The sequence below is a fragment of the Trichomycterus rosablanca genome, chromosome 26 (assembly GCF_030014385.1).
Source record: "Trichomycterus rosablanca isolate fTriRos1 chromosome 26, fTriRos1.hap1, whole genome shotgun sequence".
Taxonomy (NCBI): Eukaryota; Metazoa; Chordata; class Actinopteri; order Siluriformes; family Trichomycteridae; genus Trichomycterus; species Trichomycterus rosablanca.
The window spans coordinates 17,005,601-17,027,038 of NC_086013.1; the positions used below are offsets into that span (position 1 = coordinate 17,005,601).

At 43.5% G+C, this 21,438-nt stretch overlaps 1 protein-coding gene across 1 annotated transcript in view; it reads left to right on the plus strand.

Annotated features, from left to right (window-relative positions):
- The window catches only part of LOC134303053 (nucleus accumbens-associated protein 2), a 32,409-nt gene extending 13,633 nt beyond the window's left edge, over positions 1-18,776 (plus strand). The window contains exons 2-6 of the mRNA XM_062988309.1: positions 9,122-9,953; positions 12,289-12,459; positions 14,310-14,415; positions 14,526-14,623; positions 15,592-18,776. Coding sequence (XP_062844379.1) covers positions 9,158-9,953; positions 12,289-12,459; positions 14,310-14,415; positions 14,526-14,623; positions 15,592-16,061 — 1,641 coding nt within the window. The 5' untranslated portion in view covers positions 9,122-9,157 and the 3' untranslated portion in view covers positions 16,062-18,776. The remainder of the gene's footprint in view (positions 1-9,121; positions 9,954-12,288; positions 12,460-14,309; positions 14,416-14,525; positions 14,624-15,591) is intronic.
- The last annotated feature ends 2,662 nt before the right edge of the window (positions 18,777-21,438 follow it).

Sequence of the window (21,438 nt, forward strand, 5' to 3'; positions counted from 1 at the left end):
GTAAGTGTGTGTACATGTCTATAAGATTGTGTGTGTGTAAGTGTGTGTACGTGTCTGTCTAAGATTGTGTGTGTGTAAGTGTGTGTACGTGTCTATAAGATTGTGTGTGTGTAAGTGTGTGTACGTGTCTATAAGATTGTGTGTGTGTATTTATATATATGATTGTGTGTGTGTGTGCACCTGTCTACAAGAATGTGTGTGTGTGCATTTGTCTATAAGAATGTGTGTGTGTGTATTTGTTTATAAGATTGTGTGTGTGTGTGTACATGTCTGTCTATAAGATTTGTGTGTGTGTGTGTTTGCACTGTGTGCACGTATGTGTGTGCGCATTTGTATATAAGAATGGTGTGTGTGTGTGTGTGTGTGCGCGCGCGCGCATTTGTGTATAAGAATGTGTGTGTGTGTGTGTGTGTGTGTGTTTGGGGTAAATTAAAAGCCCTTTTCTTCTGCCCCCCTCCTCCTCACACTGAGGTTTCTGGTAAGTGACACGACTGGCCTTTGGCATGGCGCCTGGCATGATCACATGGTATAGATATCACGCCTGTGTGTGTGTGTGTGTGTGGGGGGGAAAGAAAAGGCAGAGAAGAGCTAGACGAAGAGAGAATTAGTGTGTTTGAGCTTTGTGTGTGTGTGTGTGTGTGGGCTGTAGACGTTTTTTTGGTCTTTCCATTGTTGAACCATAAATGAAAATCGACTCCTGAGTGGAGAAGTGAAAGCAGGGTGTGAATGATCACACACACACACACACACACACACACACACTGAGTCATTTCCAGTGTGAGTGTAATCATTAGTAAAAGTGTGATGCCAGTGTGAAACTCATATGAGATTCGAGCCTCATGATAGCTTAAATATGGGCGGGGCACCGCACGGAACATCTCGAATCTCGGGTCTAGACGCCCGGCGGGCCGATAGCACCGCTCAGATTCGAGCAGGGATCTCGGCAGCGGTGGAATAGCCTGATAGACCGCCGTGTCGCCCCTGTGCCAGTGCTACCCAGACCCCTGGGTTCGAAGCGGGACGAAACCCGAATCGCTCATGTACGTCCAGGGACGAGAAGTGAAGCAGCCAAATGCCACTGGGGTGAACATGCCAAACTTCACACAGACAGCGACAGTGAGGTCGAACGCTATGTAGCTATGAAAAAGGGGAACTCCTCGTTGCTGCAACAGTGACACCGGGTGGACGTGCCAGGTAGAAAAATGCAGTACGTTCTGAAACGTGCCTGCGGCCCCTTCGGGCCCCTCCGTGCCGATGGGGGTTTCTTCCACACAAAACACTCTCCTACGTACAGAGTTCGTCAAAGTTCAAAGTATGTAGGAGAGTGTTTTGTGTGGAAGAAAAAAGCGAAATCACTTTCAAATGTTAATCGATCTTCTCTAATAAATTTCCAGCGAGTCTCGGACTGAGTCATTACCGTGGGCGTCTGAGACTCAGACTCAGAAGTGTGTGTCGAGGGGAATTCTGTCGATGCGTTTGCAAACTGTTCAGGTGAAAACATGTTTGTCGACACTCGAGACACTTATGTGGGACGGGAACGCTGGTACCACCCGTCGCTGGCAGAGGAGAACTGAGACTACCACGTGGGGTCGTCACGGAGAGTCACGCTACACGCCCCGCAGATCATCCATCATTAGTGCTGGCGTCTCGATCGTACGGCGGAGACCCTGTAGACCGATTCATCTGAATCGTTCAGCCTGTCGATTTATTTGAATCGTTCAGCCTCTGGATTCATCTGAATCATTCGACCTGTACGATTCATCTGAATCATTTAACCTGTCGAACTTTCAGATTGGTTTAGCCTGTCAATTCAACTGAATCGTTCAGCCTGTCGATTCATCTAAATCATTCAGCCTCTGGATTAGTCTGAATCATTCAACCTGTACAATTTTTCTGAATCATTCGACCTGTCGATTCATCTGAATCGTTCGGCGTGTCGATTTATTTGAATTGTTTAGCCACTGGATCCATCTGAATCATTTGGCCTGCACGATTCATTGGAATCATTTAGCCTATGGATTCATCTGAATTGTTTGGACTGTCGATTTATTTGAATCCTTCAGTCTGTCTATTCATCTGAATCATTCAACCTGTTGATTCATCTGAATTATTCAACCTGTCGATTCATCTGAATCATTTAGCCTATGGATCCATCTGAATCATTCAACCTGTACGATTTATCTGAATCATTCGACCTGTCGATTCATCTGAATTGTTTGGCCTGATGAATTATCGAAATCGTTCAGCCTGTTGATTTATCTGAATCGTTTCACCTGTCGATTCATCTGAATCATTCAGCCTGTTGAGTTTTAAGATAAGACTTTATTGATCCCCTTAGGGAAATTAACTTTTTTTCAGAATTGTTCGACCAACCGAGGAAATGATATGCTTCCAACTTTCAGGCAGCAACAATTTAGGGAAGGCCCTTTCCTGTCCCTGAGCACAAAGCGAGCTCTATGAAGACATGAAGAAAAGCTCGGTTTAAAAACCAATAAAGTCCAGCGTCCTGCACAGTGTCCTGACCACAGCCCCACTCAACAGCTCTGGGATGAACCGGAGCCATGGAGACACAAATTCCCACAGACCTACAGACATTGAGTGTCTTGTGAGAAGCCTACTAGCTAAAAAGATCACTGCTCAGGCATTGCTCTATTTTAATACTGTTTGTTTTGAAACGGGACGTCCGACAAGCTCACGGTCAGGCGTCCGAATACTTTTGGCCATGTAGTATTTTTTCTCCCTGGTCTGTCCTTGTCCAAAGACTCTTCTACGAGGGATCTTCAAAAAGTTTCCTCACTTTTATATTGTGGTTATAAGCGGTGAGGGTGGAGGAGGATGAATCGGTCGTTTCTGAGAGACTGAGAGACGCTTATAGTCCGGATTTATCTCCATCTGATTTACACCTTTTGGACGCTCAAAGAAGCTTTAAGGGGAAGAAGATTTTCATGTGGTGATGATGTGAAAGCAGCGGCGCATCAGTGGCTACGAGCTCGACCAAACGCTGGAAAAATGCATCGGAAGGCGACGATGTAGAAAAGTGATGGAGTTAGTTTTTTAAATTCTTAATAAATAGAGTAAAACGTGAGGAATTCTGGTCTGTTTTGCTTTTTACTCTCTCTCTCATGGATCTGTGTCCAGGCTGTTCTTTCTGTCTGAACATGACCCTCTTTTCGGGCCCGTCCTCACCCCCCTCCCTCCTCGCCCTCTGCTAGTTTCGGAGTGCCTTTGTTTGGTGTGTTTTGGTTTGTGAAGAATCAGTACGGTTTGTTCAGATTGAACAGTAGAACACTGGAGCTTCATCGCTGGTGCTGCTGTGATTTAGTGAGAGCTTTTAGTATGCATAGTGTGATGTACTGCACACACACACACACACACACACACACACTCACACTCTGCATAGGGGTTTAATATCAACATTTCCTCGTGGTTTTTTTGGATTGAGCATTAATGACTCTGTTCATGGATGTTCTGGACGTTCTTTAGCTGAAGATGCATCGTGTTCCATCACGTCCTCACGCTGACCGAATTTCATCTGCGTATGAACCCTGACGTATCGGACGACCCGAGTCCTTTCACCGCCTGTATTTTTGGCTGTATGTTCTTCACTCTTGCCTCCAGTCTTAGTGACCGTCGGCCATGCTTTCGCCCAAAGAAGGCCGTAAACGCCGCGGCTAAGTGTGGGTCAGGGGCGTCACGGTATCACATGTTCACGTTATAACAGATAAATGTCTCCGTACAAAGCGTTTATTCATATTTGCCTTCCAAAACACTGAGTAGTTACTCACAACCAAGCGGCTGCTCGGTTCATCTGAATCATTCGGCCTGTGGATTTATCTGAATCGTTTGGTCTGTCAATCCATTAGAATCATTCAGCTTGTCGATTCATCTGAATCATTTGACCTGTCTGTTTATCTGAATCATTTGGCCTCTTAATTTATTTGAATCAATCGGCCTGTCAATTCATCTGAATCATTCAGCCTGTCAGTTCATCTGAATCATTCAGCCTGTTGATTCATCTGAATCATTCAGCCTGTCAATTCATCTGAATCATTCAGCCTGTTGATTCATCTGAATTGTTTAGCCTGCCGATTCATCTGAATCATTCGGCCTGTGGATTCATCTGAATCATTCAGCCTGTCGATACATCTAAATCACTGGGCCTGTCAATTAATCTGAATTATTTAGCTTGTGGATTCATCTGAATCATTTGGCCTGTGGATTTATCTGAATCGTTCAGACTTTCAATGCAAACGAATCGTTCAGCCTTCCGATCCATCTGAATCATTTGGCCTGTCCGATTTTTATAAATCATTTGGCCTGTTGATTCCTCTGAATCATTGGCCTTATCAGTTCTGCTGAATCGTTCAACCTGTTGATTCATCTGAATTATTCAGCCTATGAATTGTTCAGAGTTGTTTAACGTCTAGATTCATCTGAATCATTCGGCCTGTTGATCCATCTGAATCATTCGGTCTGTCAAACTTTCAGAATCGTTTGGCCTATTGATCCATCTGAATAATTTAGCCTGTTGATTTATCTAAATTATTCAGCCTATGGATTTTTCTGAATCATTAGACCTTGAACCATTCATATGAATCATTCAGCCTGTTGATTCATTTAAATTGTTCAGTCTGTCGATTCATCTGAATCATTCAGGTACGGTCCCAGATGACTCTCTGTAGCTCATATAAACAGGTTGCATAGCATGGGGAATAACAGATATGTAAAATCCAGTGTGTGTGTGTGTGTGTGTGTGTGTGTAAGAGAACTGCTGCAGTGTTTGAATATTTATAACGCAGGAATTTACCACTCCACACACACACACACACACCACTGTCTGCGCAGACATTCGTTGGTTTGACCGGTTGTGAAATCTTGTGTGCTGCTCGTGTTTTCGTCCTGATGTCCCTCTGGACCACCCAGGCAGGACGGACGTCCCTGTTGAGTCTGATTCATCTCAAGCTCCAAATATTTAGGGAGTTTTTCCTCACCACACTCGCGCTCGGCTGATCATCAGAGGTTAAACCTGTAATCTGTGAAGAGACGAAGTTCACTGTCGAAACACCGTCCAATACGTTTCACTTCATTCTGCTGTATTAGTCTGAATAATAGTGTGTGTGTGCAGTCATGTGTGTGTGTGTGTATGTATGGTTGTGTGAGTGTATGTGTGCAGTCATGTGTATGTGTGTGTGTGTGTGTGTGCAGTCATGTGTGTGTGTGTGTGTGTATGGTTGTGTGAGTGTATGTGTATGTGTGCAGTCATGTGTCTGTGTGTGTGTGCAGTAGGTTGTGTGTGTGTGCATGATGTTGTATGTGTGTGTGTATAGTTGTGTGTGTGTGTGCAGTTCACCCGTCCCGGGACACTAGATTGTGTGCATGTTTCTGTGTGTGTGTGTGTGTGTGTGTGTGTGTGTGCATGCAGAGGTTGGCACGTCTCTGCATGTCTGGAGTCTCAGTAGCAGCTCTGCATTGCAGCTCTGTGACTCAACTGGCAGCCAGACAAGTAAGTGGCATAAAGCTCAGGGGGCGGGGCTCATGCTGGCAGGGCCGGGGGTGATGTGTGTGTTACTGTGTGTTGTAGAGAGTGTGTGTGTTCATTGGGATGTGTGTGTGAGGTAGTGTGCATTAGTGTGTGTATTATAGTGTGGGTGTGTGTGTATAAGGTAGTGTGCATTAGTGTGTGTATTATAGTGTGGGTGTGTGTGTATAAGGTAGTGTGCATTAGTGTGTGTATTACAGTGTGGGTGTGTGTGTATAAGGTAGTGTGCATTAGTGTGTGTATTATAGTGTGAGTGTGTGTGTATAAGGTAGTGTGCATTAGTGTGTGTATTATAGTGTGGGTGTGTGTGTATAAGGTAGTGTGCATTAGTGTGTGTATTATAGTGTGAGTGTGTGTGTATAAGGTAGTGTGCATTAGTGTGTGTATTATAGTGTGGGTGTGTGTGTATAAGGTAGTGTGCATTAGTGTGTGTATTATAGTGTGGGGTGTGTGTGTATAAGGTAGTGTGCATTAGTGTGTGTATTATAGTGTGGGTGTGTGTGTATAAGGTAGTGTGCATTAGTGTGTGTATTATAGTGGGGTGTGTGTATAAGGTAGTGTGCATTAGTGTGTGTATTATAGTGTGGGGTGTGTGTGTATAAGGTAGTGTGCATTAGTGTGTGTATTATAGTGTGAGTGTGTGTGTATAAGGTAGTGTGCATTAGTGTGTGTATTATAGTGTGGGTGTGTGTGTATAAGGTAGTGTGCATTAGTGTGTGTATTATAGTGTGGGTGTGTGTGTATAAGGTAGTGTGCATTAGTGTGTGTATTATAGTGTGGGGTGTGTGTGTATAAGGCAGTGTGCATTAGTGTGTGTATTATAGTGTGGGTGTGTGTGTATAAGGTAGTGTGCATTAGTGTGTGTATTATAGTGTGGGGTGTGTGTGTATAAGGCAGTGTGCATTAGTGTGTGTATTATAGTGTGGGTGTGTGTGTATAAGGCAGTGTGCATTAGTGTGTGTATTATAGTGTGGGTGTGTGTGTATAAGGTAGTGTGCATTAGTGTGTGTATTGTAGTGTGAGTGTGTTGTGGTATGTTAGTATAAGGTAGTGTGTGTATGTGTGTGTGTGAGAGACTTGTGGTGTGTGTACACCGATCAGCCATAACATTAAAACCACCTCCTTGTTTCTACACTCACTGTCCATTTTATCAGCTCCACTTACCATATAGAAGCACTTTGTAGTTCTACAATTACTGACTGTAGTCCATCTGTTTCTCTGCATGCTTTGTTACCCCCTTTCACCCTGTTCTTCAATGGTCAGGACCACCACAGAGCAGGTATTATTTAGGTGGTGGATGATTCTCAGCACTGCAGTGACACTGACATGGTGGTGGTGTGTTAGTGTGTGCTGTGCTGGTATGAGCGGATCAGACACAGCAGCGCTGCTGGAGTTTTTAAACACCGTGTCCACTCTATTAGACACTCCTACCTAGTCGGTCCACCTTGTAGATGTAAAGTCAGAGACGATCACTCATCTATTGCTGCTGTTTGAGTCGGTCATCTTCTAGACCTTCATCAGTGGTCACAGGACGCTGCCCACGTGGCGCTGTTGGCCGGATATTTTTGGTTGGTGGAGCAGTGGTCCAGCAGTGACAGTAAGGTGTTTAAAAACTCCAGCAGCGCTGCTGTGTCTGATCCACTCATACCAGCACAACACACACTAACACACCACCACCATGTCAGTGTCACTGCAGTGCTGAGAATCATCCACCACCTAAATAATACCTGCTCTGTGGGGGTCCTGACCATTGAAGAACAGGGTGAAAGGGGGTAACAAAGCATGTAGAGAAACAGATGGACTACAGTCAGTAATTGTAGAACTACAAAGTGCTTCTATATGGTAAGTGGAGCTGATAACATGAACAGTAAGTGTAGAAACAAGGAGGTGGTTTTAATGTTATGGCTGATCGTGTATATAAGGTAGTGTATGTATATTTTGTGGTATGTTAGTATAAGGTGTGTGTGTGTATATATAGTGTTTGTAAGTTGTGTGTGTGTATAAGAAAATGTGTGTGTGAGTTGTGGTATATCAGTATAAGGTGTGTGTGTGTGTGTGTGTGTTTGACTCAGATGTGTTCATTTCTTGTTTTTTTAGCTTCTCTTTTGTCTCATTTTCCCACATTTGGATCCTTTTTGGCAGAAATTGGCGTGTTTGACGCCCCATCTGCCGCTGGCACACCACACGTGAAATTTGGTGGTGAAAGCGCTGAATTCTCTCATTGTGTAACTTTTATTGTGAGTCTGAGCGACGTCGTCTTTTCTGTGTGAGACGAGCAGACGGGACGAAAAACGCTCGATCCTAAACAGTGTGAAATGAATTTAGTTTACGAACGTCGCAACGACTGTGTGTTCAGACACATCAATCAAAAACACATCAAACAAAAACATCAATCACAAACACATCAATCACAAACATCAATCACATCCATCACAAACACATCAATCACAAACACATCAATCACAAACATCAATCACAAACATCAATCACATCAATCACAAACACATCAATCACAAACATCAATTACATCAATCACAAACACATCAATAAAAAAATCAACAATCACAAACATCAATCACAAAACACATGAATCACAAACATCAATCACAAACATCAATCACAAACACATCAATCACAAACACATCAATCACAAACATCAATCACAAACATCAATCACAAACACATCAATCACAAACACATCAATCACAAACATCAATCACATCAATCACAAACACATCAATCACAAACACATCAATCACAAACATCAATCACATCAATCACAAACACATCAATCACAAACACATCAATCACAAACATCAATCACATCAATCACAAACACATCAATCACAAACATCAATCACATCAATCACAAACACATCAATCACAAACATCAATCACAAACATCAATCACAAACATCAATCACATCAATCACAAACACATCAATCAAAAAATCAACAATCACAAACATCAATCACAAAACACATGAATCACAAACATCAATCACAAACACATCAATCACAAACATCAATCACAAACACATCAATCAAAAAATCAACAATCACAAACATCAATCACAAAACACATGAATCACAAACATCAATCACAAACAGCAATCACAAACATCAATCACAAACACATCAATCACAAACATCAATCACAAACATCAATCACAAACATATCAATCACAAACATATGAATCACAAACATCAATCACAAACACATCAATCACAAACATCAATCACAAACACATCAATCAAAAAATCATCAATCACAAACATCAATCACAAACACATCAATCACAAACATATGAATCACAAACATCAATCACAAACACATCAATCACAAACATCAATCACAAACATATGAATCACAGACACATCAATCACAAACATCAATCACATGATTAGTCTGCCAAAAATATGACCATGAGGTGTTGGGCATCTTGTTCCAAAACAATGGGCGTTCACCTCCAGTTTAACCCAACGATATACACCAGTAAAGGTGGTGTCCACATACTTTTGGGTTTGTTGGTGTATCTACCAGCACCAGACTGTTGATTCAGGAATTGTTGTTCTCCTCAGATGAGCCGCTGTGTGGAGGCGTGATCGCGGGTCGCCATGGCGCAGCTGTTGCACGTGGACATCCCGAACTTCGGCAGCGCCGTGCTGGTGTCGCTGAACGAGCAGCGCCTGCAGGGCCTCTACTGCGACGTCTCCATCGTGGTGAAGGGCCAGGCGTTCAGGGCCCACCGCGCCGTGCTCGCCGCCAGCAGCCTGTACTTCCGCGACCTGTTCAGCGGGAGCGCCAAGTCGGAGTTCGAGCTGCCGTCCTCGGTCACGCCGGCGTGTTTCCAGCAGATCCTGTCCTTCTGCTACACGGGGAAGCTGACCATGGCGGCCAGCGAGCAGCTGGTGGTCATGTACACGGCCGGCTACCTGCAGATCCAGCACATCATCGAGAAGGGCATGGAGCTCATGTTTAAAGCCAGCTCGCCCCACTGCGACTCGGCCACCGCCGCCACCGACGAGCCCGGCTCCGAGCCTCAGAGTCCCAGCAACCACGCCAACAGTCAACTGAACAACAGCGCCGCCGCAGCCATGCTGGCGCCACCCAGCTGGTCGCCCTCGCTGCGCAGGGTGAAGATCGAGGGCAGCGAGACGCCGCTGAACCTCCAGGGAGGAGCGAAGAAGAACCTAGGAGGGCGAGGAAACTCCTTCTTCTACCCCGGAATACCGGGAATGTGTCCCGTCGTACCCGGAGAGCGGTCCAGTCCGGGAGCGTCCAGCCTGCCCACCACGGACAGTCCGACCTCTTATCAGAACGACGACGAGGAGTACGATGAGGAGAACTACGATGGGATCTCGGAGGAACCGTTCGGGCAGATCTACGGACGCCCTGCCAATCCATACGCAGGTAAAAAATCACTTACACTGTGTGGCCAAAAGTATTCGGACGCCTGACCGTGAGCTTGTCGGACGTCCTGATTCAAAAACAAATGCTATTAAAATAGGGCGACCCCACAAGACTTCAGATGCCTTTGTGTCTGTGTGTGGGAATTTGTGCCCATTTAGATCAAAGATGACTGTATTTGTATGGCTGGGGACTGTAGGTGTTCCGGTTCATCCCAGATCTGTTGAGTGGGGCTAAGGTCGGGCTAAGCTCTGCGCAGGACACTGGAGTTTCTTTCAATTAAAGAGGAGCGCGGTCATGCTGGAACAGGAAAGGATCTTCCCTAAACTGTTGCTGCGACTGATTTACACTTACACTCATAATCACAAAGAAGATTTTTTGTTGAGGGACTTGAAAAAGTATGTGCCCCCTTCGTAATTTATTCTATTTTTTGCACGTTTTGAAGTCCTGACCTGACCCCCAACAATCTGACCTTAATCAGACAGGTGCCATTAAATGACACCAATGTGTTAAACATGGCGTTAAAACTTAAATAAATAAATAAATAAATAATCAGACAGGTCATGCTCGATAAACACATAAAATCTAGATCTGGGCGGCACAACCAGTTATTACCTTTACATTTTCCACATGGGTGATACAGTTTTTGAATAAAACTTGTGGTGTCTATCTTATATTAAAATTGGACGGAAAACCCGAAACGTTTAAGTGTGACTGATAATAATAGTATTACAAATAGAAGAAATCGGGTGGGGCGAATACTTTTTCACACGTATGTGTTTGAGCCAGCAGAGACCTCAAAAATAAATAACTAAATAAACACGTTCCTTTTATTTTTAACGTATAGAAACAACAACATGCAGAAACGCCACAAACCCACGTGCGGTGGCCCCATGCCCACACTGTCCTTCACCTGCTGGCGTTCCTGCACGTTGTTGAGAATTCAGGAGCTTCAAACAGGCGTTCTCTCTTGAATGGAACGGAACAATTGGCGCAGAAAGTAACCGTTTCAGTCAAAACGAAACTTCTCACTAATTGCGTCGGACGTTTCGCGCCGTGACTCAAAATCAGAGGCGGAAAACACGGGACGGCGAGTTCGATCGAGATTATTATTAGCTGTTTATAGACTCTGTGTTACTCAGACCGAGAACAGAAAGCAGGTGAAGGTGCTCCCACTGCAGGGACTTTCTGTTCAAATAACACTCAGCACGGAGTCGCCTCACAGCAGTCAAACGGGGTCGCAGGTTTGGTCGACGTGTCCCGTTTCAGATTCCTGTAATCCATTCGATCTGCAGCGAGTTAGCATAGAGCGAGGTCACGGTGGGGATACCTGACACCTCTCTACATGTGTGTGTGTGTGTGTGTGTGTGTGTAGCAGTGAGTTATATAGAGGACGATTAAAAGAGAATCAGGGACAGAAAGCACAAATCCTCTCACTGCAGCCACACTCGGAAATCTGACCCCCATGGTGCCCATCAGGCTTACAAAAAAAAGTCCATCAGAAATCCATTTGCTAAAAAGTTCTGATAGTACAGCGGTACCTTAAAACTCGACGTCAGTGGGTTCTGGGAGCGGCGTCGAGTTTTAAAGACGTTGAGTTTTGAGGTATTTTTCCCATAAGGATGTTTGGGAAACCTGTTAATGCGTCCATGGTCCCGTAGAACTGCAGATATTTGAGGCTCAAGTAAAATAATGAGGTTGTTTTTGACACTTAAACACTGAAAATAACACAAATATAATATTAACACACTGAAATACAATTACAAACAGTTAAACATAAATAAAAATACAGTAAAAGCTGCACTTTAGTTTTACTTCTTTATTGTTTCCTGATGCTTCTTAATGGTGGAGATGCTTGATGTTGGAATACCGCATTCACATGAGAAGTGACAGAACCGCTTTTGCGCTGCTGTGCCGTTACTTCACAGAATTTACCGTGATTTATTGTAGTAAAACAGCGAGTGAGGAATGGGATTAGTGGAGGAACTTATGAGCAGTAATAATGAAGAGAAGTTTAGTGCTCCTGTCTCCTTCTTTTACTACATTAAACCACGTTAAGCTTTATTTTGAACCAGAAGCGTTTTAGACTCTGGGAGAAGCTGATTCTGATTCTCACAGTTTCTCAGAAGCTGGAGCTGTAACACAAGTTTAAAAGTGAAACAGGGAGTAAAATCCAGATAAACACAGATACATGTGGAACCCTGGATCTGACGCTTATTCCACACTGATGCAGATTCAGCTCAGATTCACACACTGATGAAGGTTTACTGCAAACGCAAACAAATATTTTGGAGTGAAAGAAATTGAATATGTGAATCTCTTCCTCTCTGTCTTTCAGTCCCAGATAAACCAGACACGGTTCCTGTTCCTCTGGAAAGTCGTCCGTGTGTCCTGCTGCGCCGGGATCTGGTGGCTCTGCCTGCCAGCCTCATCAGCCAAATCGGGTACCGGTGCCACCCGAAACTCTACACAGAGGGCGACCCGGGAGAGAAACTTGAATTAGTGGCAGGTCTGTGTTATTATTATTATTATTATTATTACTATTATTATTGATGTTAAACTTATGTAAGATTTTATAGATGTTTTGGAGTGTTGATGGAAAGCCAGGCCTGGTAGTCCAGCGTCGCTGCATGAGTGTACAAATTCCACAGGCACACTCTAAAATCTCATGGAACGCTCTTCCTAAAATATAAAGTGTGTTACAGCTTCATGCCGCCCGGTTTTGAACTGAAATGTCCAGCGAGCATTTATAAAGGTGTCCTCAGAATTTTCGTATTTGTGACGATAAGGGTGTGGCAGCTTCTAGTAAAGCAGGCCGCCTTCAAATCTTTGTGCTTCCTCCAGCTCAGGGCCCGAACAGAACCGGGAGGAACGTGCAGGCGTGAAGTGATCAGTATTTCGTTATCGCTGCGCCCCGGTGTTTAGCGCTCAGTCCCGAATCTGTGAGTAAATTCCAGTGCAGGAATATTCCGTTTCACACGCGCGTTCGGCTCATGTGCGTCACGCAGCCCACAAATAAACAGTCCCAGTGCTGCCTGGCCATTTCCTGTTTGCCCGGCTGATGTAATGGACCGTGCCCAGTACCGCTCCATAGTTGGAAAAGTTGGTGCATTTTTGTGCCACCAGAGGTTACTGGAGTACAAAACACACCAGTGTGGGACAAGAAGGTGCTTTAAAAAACACAACTGTGTGTGTTTGTAGGGCGGCGGTAGCTCAGCGGTTAACCACCACCAAGTTGCCACCATTGGGCCCCTGAGCACGGCCCTTAACCTTTGATTGCTTCATTGAATTCACATTGTATGTGTATTGGATAAGTGTTAAACACCATTGAAATGTTTGTGTGTGTGTTTGTGTATGTGTGTGGGTGGTTGTGTGTGTGTGTGCATGTGTGTTTGTGGGTGTGTTTGGAACATGTTGGTGCTTCTGTGTATGTGTGTGTGTGTTGGCGGAACGTGTGTGTGCATGTTTATATGTGTGTTGGGGGGTATATGTGGTTGCTTATGTGTGTGTGTGTGTGTGTGTCTATGTGTTTATGTGTGTGTATGTGTTGGGTGCTTATTGTGTGTGTGTGTGTGTGTGTATCTATATGTGTGTGTGTGTGCATGTTTATATGTGTGTTTGGGGTATGTGTGGTTGCTTATGTGTGTGTGTGTGTGTGTGTGTGTGTCTATGTGTTTGTGTGTATGTGTTGGGTGCTTATTTTGTGTGTGTGTGTGTGTGTGTGTGTGTGTGTATGTATCTATATGTGTGTGTGTGGTTGTGTGTGTGTGTGTGCATGTGTGTTTGTGGGTGTGTTTGGAACATGTTGGTGCTTCTGTGTGTGTATGTGTGTGTGTGTTGGCGGAACGTGTGTGTGTGTGTGCATGTTTATATGTGTGTTGGGGGTATATGTGGTTGCTTATGTGTGTGTGTGTCTATGTGTTTATGTGTGTGTATGTGTTGGGTGCTTATTTTGTGTGTGTGTGTGTGTGTGTGTGTATGTATCTATATGTGTATGTGTGTGTGCATGTTTATATGTGTGTGTGTGGTTGTGTGTGTGTGTGTGCATGTGTGTTTGTGGGTGTGTTTGGAACATGTTGGTGCTTCTGTGTGTGTATGTGTGTGTGTGTTGGCGGAACGTGTGTGTGTGTGTGCATGTTTATATGTGTGTTGGGGGTATATGTGGTTGCTTATGTGTGTGTGTGTCTATGTGTTTATGTGTGTGTATGTGTTGGGTGCTTATTTTGTGTGTGTGTGTGTGTGTGTGTGTGTATCTATATGTGTGTGTGCATGTTTATATGTGTGTTGGGGGTATACGTGGTTGCTTGTGTGTGTATATGTTGGGTTCTTATTTGTGTGTGTGTGTGTGTGTGTGTGCAGGTACAGGAGTGTTTATGACGAGAGGGCAGCTGATGAACTGCCACTTGTGTGCTGGTATTAAGCACAAGGTGCTACTGAGGAGGCTCCTCGCCACCTTCTTCGACAGGTTGGTACCAGGTTGGAGTCAGGTGTCCACATACTTTTGGTCATGTAGTGTCTGTCCTGAGTAAACTGTTGCACGTCTCACTGAGCTGTTTTCTCCTGCTTTACATGCAGAAACACACTGGCTAACAGCTGCGGAACAGGAATCCGCTCCTCCACCAGCGACCCGAGCAGGAAACCTCTGGACAGTCGAGTCCTCAACGCCGTCAAACGTGAGTTCAGCGTCACGTGCTGATTAGAAACTCACACTGAACTGAATCATATGACAGTAAAGCGGCTCGTAACTGAAGTGAATCCCATGACTATAAAGGGAATGAACAAAAGTGTAATCATTTATTTACAAGTGAAGTGTCAGGAAATCAGGAAATGTTAGTGGTGTGTTCATTCACAACCATAGTAAACATACAGTAACACTGATCAGATACAGTACAGGGAATCAAATAACAAACTGAATCATATGTCAGTAAAAATACTGTAAAGGGAGTCAAATGACTGTAAAGTTAAAGTAAAGTGAATCATATGACTTAACAGTTACAGTAAACTGATTCATATTACAGTAAAACAACAGTAAAGTGATTCATATGACTGTAAAATTAGGGTAAAGGAAATCATATGACTGTAAAGTTACTGTAAAGTGATAGTAAAGTAACAGTAAAGTGAATCATATGACTGTAAAGTAACAGTAAAGTGAATCATATGACTGTAAAGTTAGAGTAAAGTGAATCATGACTGTAAATTTAGAGTAAAGTGAATGATATGACTGTAAAGTTATAGTAAAGTGAATCAAATGGCTTTAAATTTACAGTAAAGTGCATCACATGACTGTAGTTACAATAACGTTAATTATATGACAGTAAAATGAATTATACTGTACAGTTACAGTAAAGTGAATCATATGACTGTAAAGTGAATCATGACTGTCAGTAGTGTGTCAGTAAAGTGATTCATATGACTAGTTACAGTAAAGTGAATCATATGACTGTGAAGTTACAGTAAAGTGAATCATGACTGTAAAGTTTGTAAAGTGACAGTAAAGTGAATCCTATGACTGTAAAGTGACAGTAAAGTGAATCATATGACTGTAAAGTGACAGTAAAGTGAATCATATGACTGTAAAGTGACAGTAAAGTGAATCACATGACTTGAGTGAATCATGTGACAGTAAATTCTCTTTTCTCAGTTTACTGTCAGAACTTTGCACCGAACTTTAAGGAGAGCGAGATGAACGTGATCGCTGCCGACATGTGCACCAACGCACGCCGCGTGAGGAAACGCTGGCTGCCCAAGATCAAGTCCATGCTGCCCGAAGGAATCGAGGTGTACCGGGGTTCAGGACCGGGACCGAGGGCGGGGCTTAACCTGGGCGTTCCGTTAAACTACGAGCCGGAGTTCAGGCCTCTGCCTCTGTTCGGAGAGCGCAAGGATCCTGTTAGAACTGCACTGAACACCCAGAGTCCACAGCTGATCGAGGTCCAGGGCGAGGACGAGGAGGACGAGGAGGAGGACGGTGCCATGCCCGAGGGAGTGGAGGGGAGTTTAGGGGCGAGTCCCCTCCTGCTGGGCGTGGACGGAGGGGTTCAGGGCCGGCCGGGCCATGACGGACAGCAGGAGGGGGAGTTTGAGGAGGGTTTTAGAATAAACGGGCAGTGAGGAGCAGCTGTAGCGCCGCCTGCTGGTGTTTAAGAGAAACTTCTGTCTGTGTTCCAATACAGAATTTAAAGCGCCCTTATTGACTTCCCCTCGAACTGGAAAAAAAGGATGGACGAGTTTATAAATGAACAAATAATCAGAATTCTTCGTTGGTTCCTTGCAAGTAATGGATGGATCGATTGAAGCTTTTTACAGCTCAAACAAAACAAAACATTAGGACCACCCGCAAATATGCTGAGACATGGACTCCACAAGACATCTGAATGAGTCCTGTGGTACCTGATACCAGGAAATTACCAGCAGGTCCTTCAACTTCAGTCCAGTTCCGATGTCTGGATGCAAAATGAAATCAGACAATTCATACAGCCACACAAAACCCAACAGTTATACACGTACTGACTGCAACCATTTCCCAAAAACTCTGTCTACTGGACATGGAACGTCTCTTTTATTAATGGAGTGAACTGTGAGTGCTGAGAAAGAATCTCAGTTCCGGAGTTTTTGCCTTTGCTCCTGTACTGTAAGTTATTTAAAAGACTGGTGTGATTTCTGCTGGCTTTATCACATTTGCACTTAAAGAAGTGAAGAAGGTGAAGAGACTGAACCGACCCACGACTGTATGAACCCGAGAGTGAAATTCTGACGACGTTTCAACACTACGAGCTCGGACATCTTTTATTTTCACGTCTTCTATCAGTGTATTTCAGTACGTCATCCATAGTTTGTGGTTTCTGTCACCGTATGATGCTTCATTTTCATCACGTCGGACGATTATGCACTTGCTTCTAATTCAGCTTCGTCTAATTTTTATTATTATTATTATTTTATTATTTTTGCTTCTTCTTATGATTAGAATCCTCAGGTTTGTTAAATGTCAGTCATCTTCTGCTCTCTAATTCGGCTTCATGGTGCTTTTGCTCAGCCAAAAATAAAAAGCATTTCGACATTCCGACCCCTCCCTGTACCTGTCGCCCCCCTCACATACTACGGATTTAATCTGTCAAGACGTAATTGGTGTCATTTTTGTTTTTAATTTTGTACTGAAGCTCATTGAGAAGGGCGGCACGGTGGCTTAGTGGGTAGCACTGTCACCTCACAGCAAGAAGGTCCTGGGTTCGATCCCCAGGTGGGGCGGTCTCGGTCCTTTCTGTGCGGAGTTTGCATGTTCTCCCCGTGTACACGTGGGTTTCCTCCGGGTGCTCCGGTTTCCTCCCACAGTCCAAAAACATGCCACCAGGCTAATTGGAAACACTGAATTGTCCTATAGATACCTATCCGATAGATAGCCCGGATGAATAGGGAGGGTTGTGTCAGGAAGGGCACCCGGCGTGAAAACTGTGCCGCCCACGACCCCTAACGGGAAGAAGCCGGAAATGCCGACCCCGTAACCCAAAAACGGCTGAGGAACAAGACTGAAGCTCATTGAGAATTTCGATTGTAATTAGTGCCGGTGTAGCCATTCATTCATTCATTCATTCTCACCAAACGCTTCACCCATCAGTCTCATGGACTAGTAATCAAAAGGTTGCCAGTTCAAGCCCCACCACCACCAAGTTGCCACTGTTGAGCAAGGCCCTTAACCCTCAATTGCTGTGTGAAAATTGTGTTCAGTCATAGCTGTAAGTCGCTTTGGATAAAAGCCGAAAATGTAATTGTATAAACACTGCATCAATAACCCTCGTAATTATTCATTAAATTATTAAAATCAGTTTTATAAATAAAGCACAACTTTATCCAGGCCCTCGGGTGGCACAGTAGTCACTCACTCTATCCCTCCACTGATAGGATCTTGGTTTAAATCCCAAGCGGTTCTTTTGGCCGGTCAGACGGCCACATACAGAGGTGATTGGCTGTGTCTGAGGGGGGAGACGGACAACTGAGACTCATCAGTGGATCAGCGTCCTGTCCCAGTGGCGACTCTGACACATTTTGATTATTTTGTTGCTTCTTTTTGTAGCTGCTGTAGGCTTAAACAGACCTGAGGATTCTGATCCTTCCAGAACAAAACCTGCTGCATGTTTGTATGATTTATTAAATGTACAGTAGGATTATTTAGGACAGTTTCGGATGTTCAGAGAGGTGTCGTCATACTGACATGAAATTCTGCTTTAAACAGTCCACGTATGACTGAACTGTAGTAAACGACGTACTGTATTACCATCAGATGAACTAACCCTGTTTCCTAGGCGTCCAGTCGAACCGTGGACGCTGTGGTTTCATCTGATCTGTAATAACCTCCTGATTCCTGAACTGCTCTTAACGGATGTAAAATGTTGCACTAGATGCTGAGAGAATGTTAAATGCTAACTAATCGGTAAAATAAGCCGTCGTTGCTAGCATAACGCTGTCCCATGGAGCGACAGGCTAATTTATGTCCTTTGTGTTCTATAGCTGATCTTTTGTTCAGACCGCGCGGTCTCTAAACCTCGGCGCTAATTAAACGCCGATTGCTTTTGCACAATGCAACCTGAAAGTGTCGCTCGTGAAATACGAAACGTGATGGTGGTGTTTTGGAGAGAAATGTGCCACACAGCTCTGATTTATCAGTGATGCTTAGAAGTGCTTTATCAGTTTGTACCCTTACTAAAAAAAGTCGATTGGTTTTTGATGGGGGGTCAGATAACACAACCCAAGCTTGTGTTGTGATTGGCTGGCATTTGATTTGTCCTAGAAAATCCACATCCATTGAATTAAAATGATGCAGCTTTTACAGAACATGTGTTTCCAGTGTCCGGATACTTTTGGCCATGTAGTGTAATCAACACCCTGGTCCCTGCTGTCCCACTATGAGCTGAATATATGGAATTTAGGGGCCTGTATTGTGGTATTGGCAGTGCAGGGTCCAGTAAAAACTCACAAAGGGCCCAGACAATGTGGTTCGCCCTGGTCCAGCCCGGATGGGTCCAAAGCAAACATATTTTCTGGGATGTTTTCCAGATAAAGTGCACTTTGGTGTGTTAAAATGAAAGTTTGGTTTGTAAGCTTGTGCAACGTCTCGTCCTAAAGCTTAAATCTGTAAATGATTTCTGTTTATAACTGTTGCGTGGCTGCTACAGAATCCGAATCTTTATTTATTCGCCAAGAAGGTGTACAAGGAATTGATTAGATTTGACATCTACATAGAAAAAGGTATATTATACAGTATATAAACAAAGAATAGAGACATACGCAGTACACTATCAAACTTTAAGTGGAAAAGTGTGCAGTGGAGATATTAATGAAGTTTCTGTTAAAGTAATACTGCTGTGCCTGTTAGCTAGGGTGACCATATATTGTTTTTAAAAAAAGAGGACACTTGTGGTATGGTGTAAACGGACACCCACATTGGGAGGTTTAGTTATAAGTAAATATTTGACAAATGCATCAATAATTCCACTATGTTATTGAACTTTAATAAATAATCAATTACTCTTTAACAAGACATCTAACAAACGCCCTTATGGTCAAATAATCTTATTCCCTTCCATTCAGCATTTGGCCCTAAACGATAAAAACAACAAATAAAATAGTTCCTAAGTAGAGCCATTTCAACAGAATCAGCATCTCCTGTTTTACATCTGACAAAATAGTTCATTTACCTGACGAGCTCTTTTCTATAGCTGCAGTTTTGTATTTTGCTGCACTGGCACCTTTATTGGACACTTTGCAGGTCGTGCATTCTGCTCCCCGAGGATCTCGACCGAGACGAAAACACTGAAATTCTTTCTGTAATTTGTCTGTGAATTTTTAGGAGAAGTGCTGGAAGGCGAAACCTAAACAGAAAGGTGAAATCAGTGCAAAACACGCATCCAGATTACAAAAGCTGAATCCAGGACAGTTCTGGTGACGTACGGTCACCCTATGTTAGCTAAACTATGCTTACAAATCAGCTTTGTTTATTGTTTGCTTTGTGACACATTGTACGAGTAATGCTCCAATCCCCAAGTCATCTAACCACTCAGCTTAAAGATAGCATTTGATTCTAGCCCAGCTGTACTACTGTCTGAATAACTGAGACAGAAAATATTTATGTTGTCTAGTCTAGCTGGGTTGAAACGTGCAGGCAGAGGCGCAGCAAGCACAAGCAGCTGAATAAAGATTATCATGCCGGCTCATTCAGACTCAAATACGCCCATTGAAAGATGTTCACATTCCTAGCCCACACTGATCCATCTTTTAATTATCGATCCGTTTTAATTTTGGTTTTGTACACAACAGAAAAACGGGCATCTAGACGTCCTTGTCAGTGGATGTGTGTTTTGAGGACCGGGTTTGCTGACCGCTGCCTTTCATAAGAAGATAATACAGATCGACCCCTCGTCATGAACCATCGCAGACTGAATTATGTTTGTATGTGTGAAATGTCTTTCCTTTAAGAAAACGATGCCAGCACTTTACACGTTACCTTCGGGTTAAATGTCGGTGAAAACCGTGTGATGGACAGACGAGCGACTTTTTAAAGCCATGTGCTCAGAGCGCAGACAATCAGACTGAACGTGCACTATTTTTCTGAGAGGTGTGAAGCACTTGGCGATGGTTCTGCAGACCTCCCGCTGCTGTGCTTCAGTTTTTTAAGGTTCTATATTTCTCTCACCCACATTATAGGTAAATAAAGATGTAGTTGTAATAAGATTGATTTTTTAATCATTATTATTTGCCTCTTGGCCAGCTTGCAATATAGAAAACTGACATGTAGTGCTCTAATGTAGTACAAATGCCGGTGTCAGGATGCAAACACACCGACCAGACCACTGAAGTGCTTCAGCTTTCATACAGTATGGCAATACAATGCATTGAAATGTACGACACTTAATTACGTTATAACACATCTGTCCCATTTTATCTGACTCCATGACCATCAACATTGGGTCATTTAATTTACTGTACATCGTGTCATTTAATTCAAATGCAATACTGAAGCATCTGCTTTCTAATAAAAGTCATTATTCCATCAAAGTCTTCTCTGTTTTTATTTATCTTTAGTTTACCTAACCTCAAAAGTATTTGGACACCTGTCCATGAGGTTGTTGAAATTTCCATTCCAAAACATGGGTACAAAAATAATGACCCACCCGTCCCTCCAAAAAAGTGTACGGTACAGGTACAGACGTTTGACAAGAGGGCCTGGCTTGCGCTTGGCTTTACAGGTTATCTCACAACCGTGTTTAATGATGTGGAGGTCAAGGCTCTGTGAACGCCTCGTCTTAAACCTTAAATCTGTTCATCATTTCTGATTATAGCTGTAGCGTGGCTGGTACAGAATCGGAATCTTTATTAATTCGCCAGGTACCAGGTGTACAAGGAATTTCACTCGGTGCAGGTGTCAGCATATGTTAGATCTAATAAAATAATATAGAAAAGGTATATTATGTATAAATATAGAATAGAGACATTTACA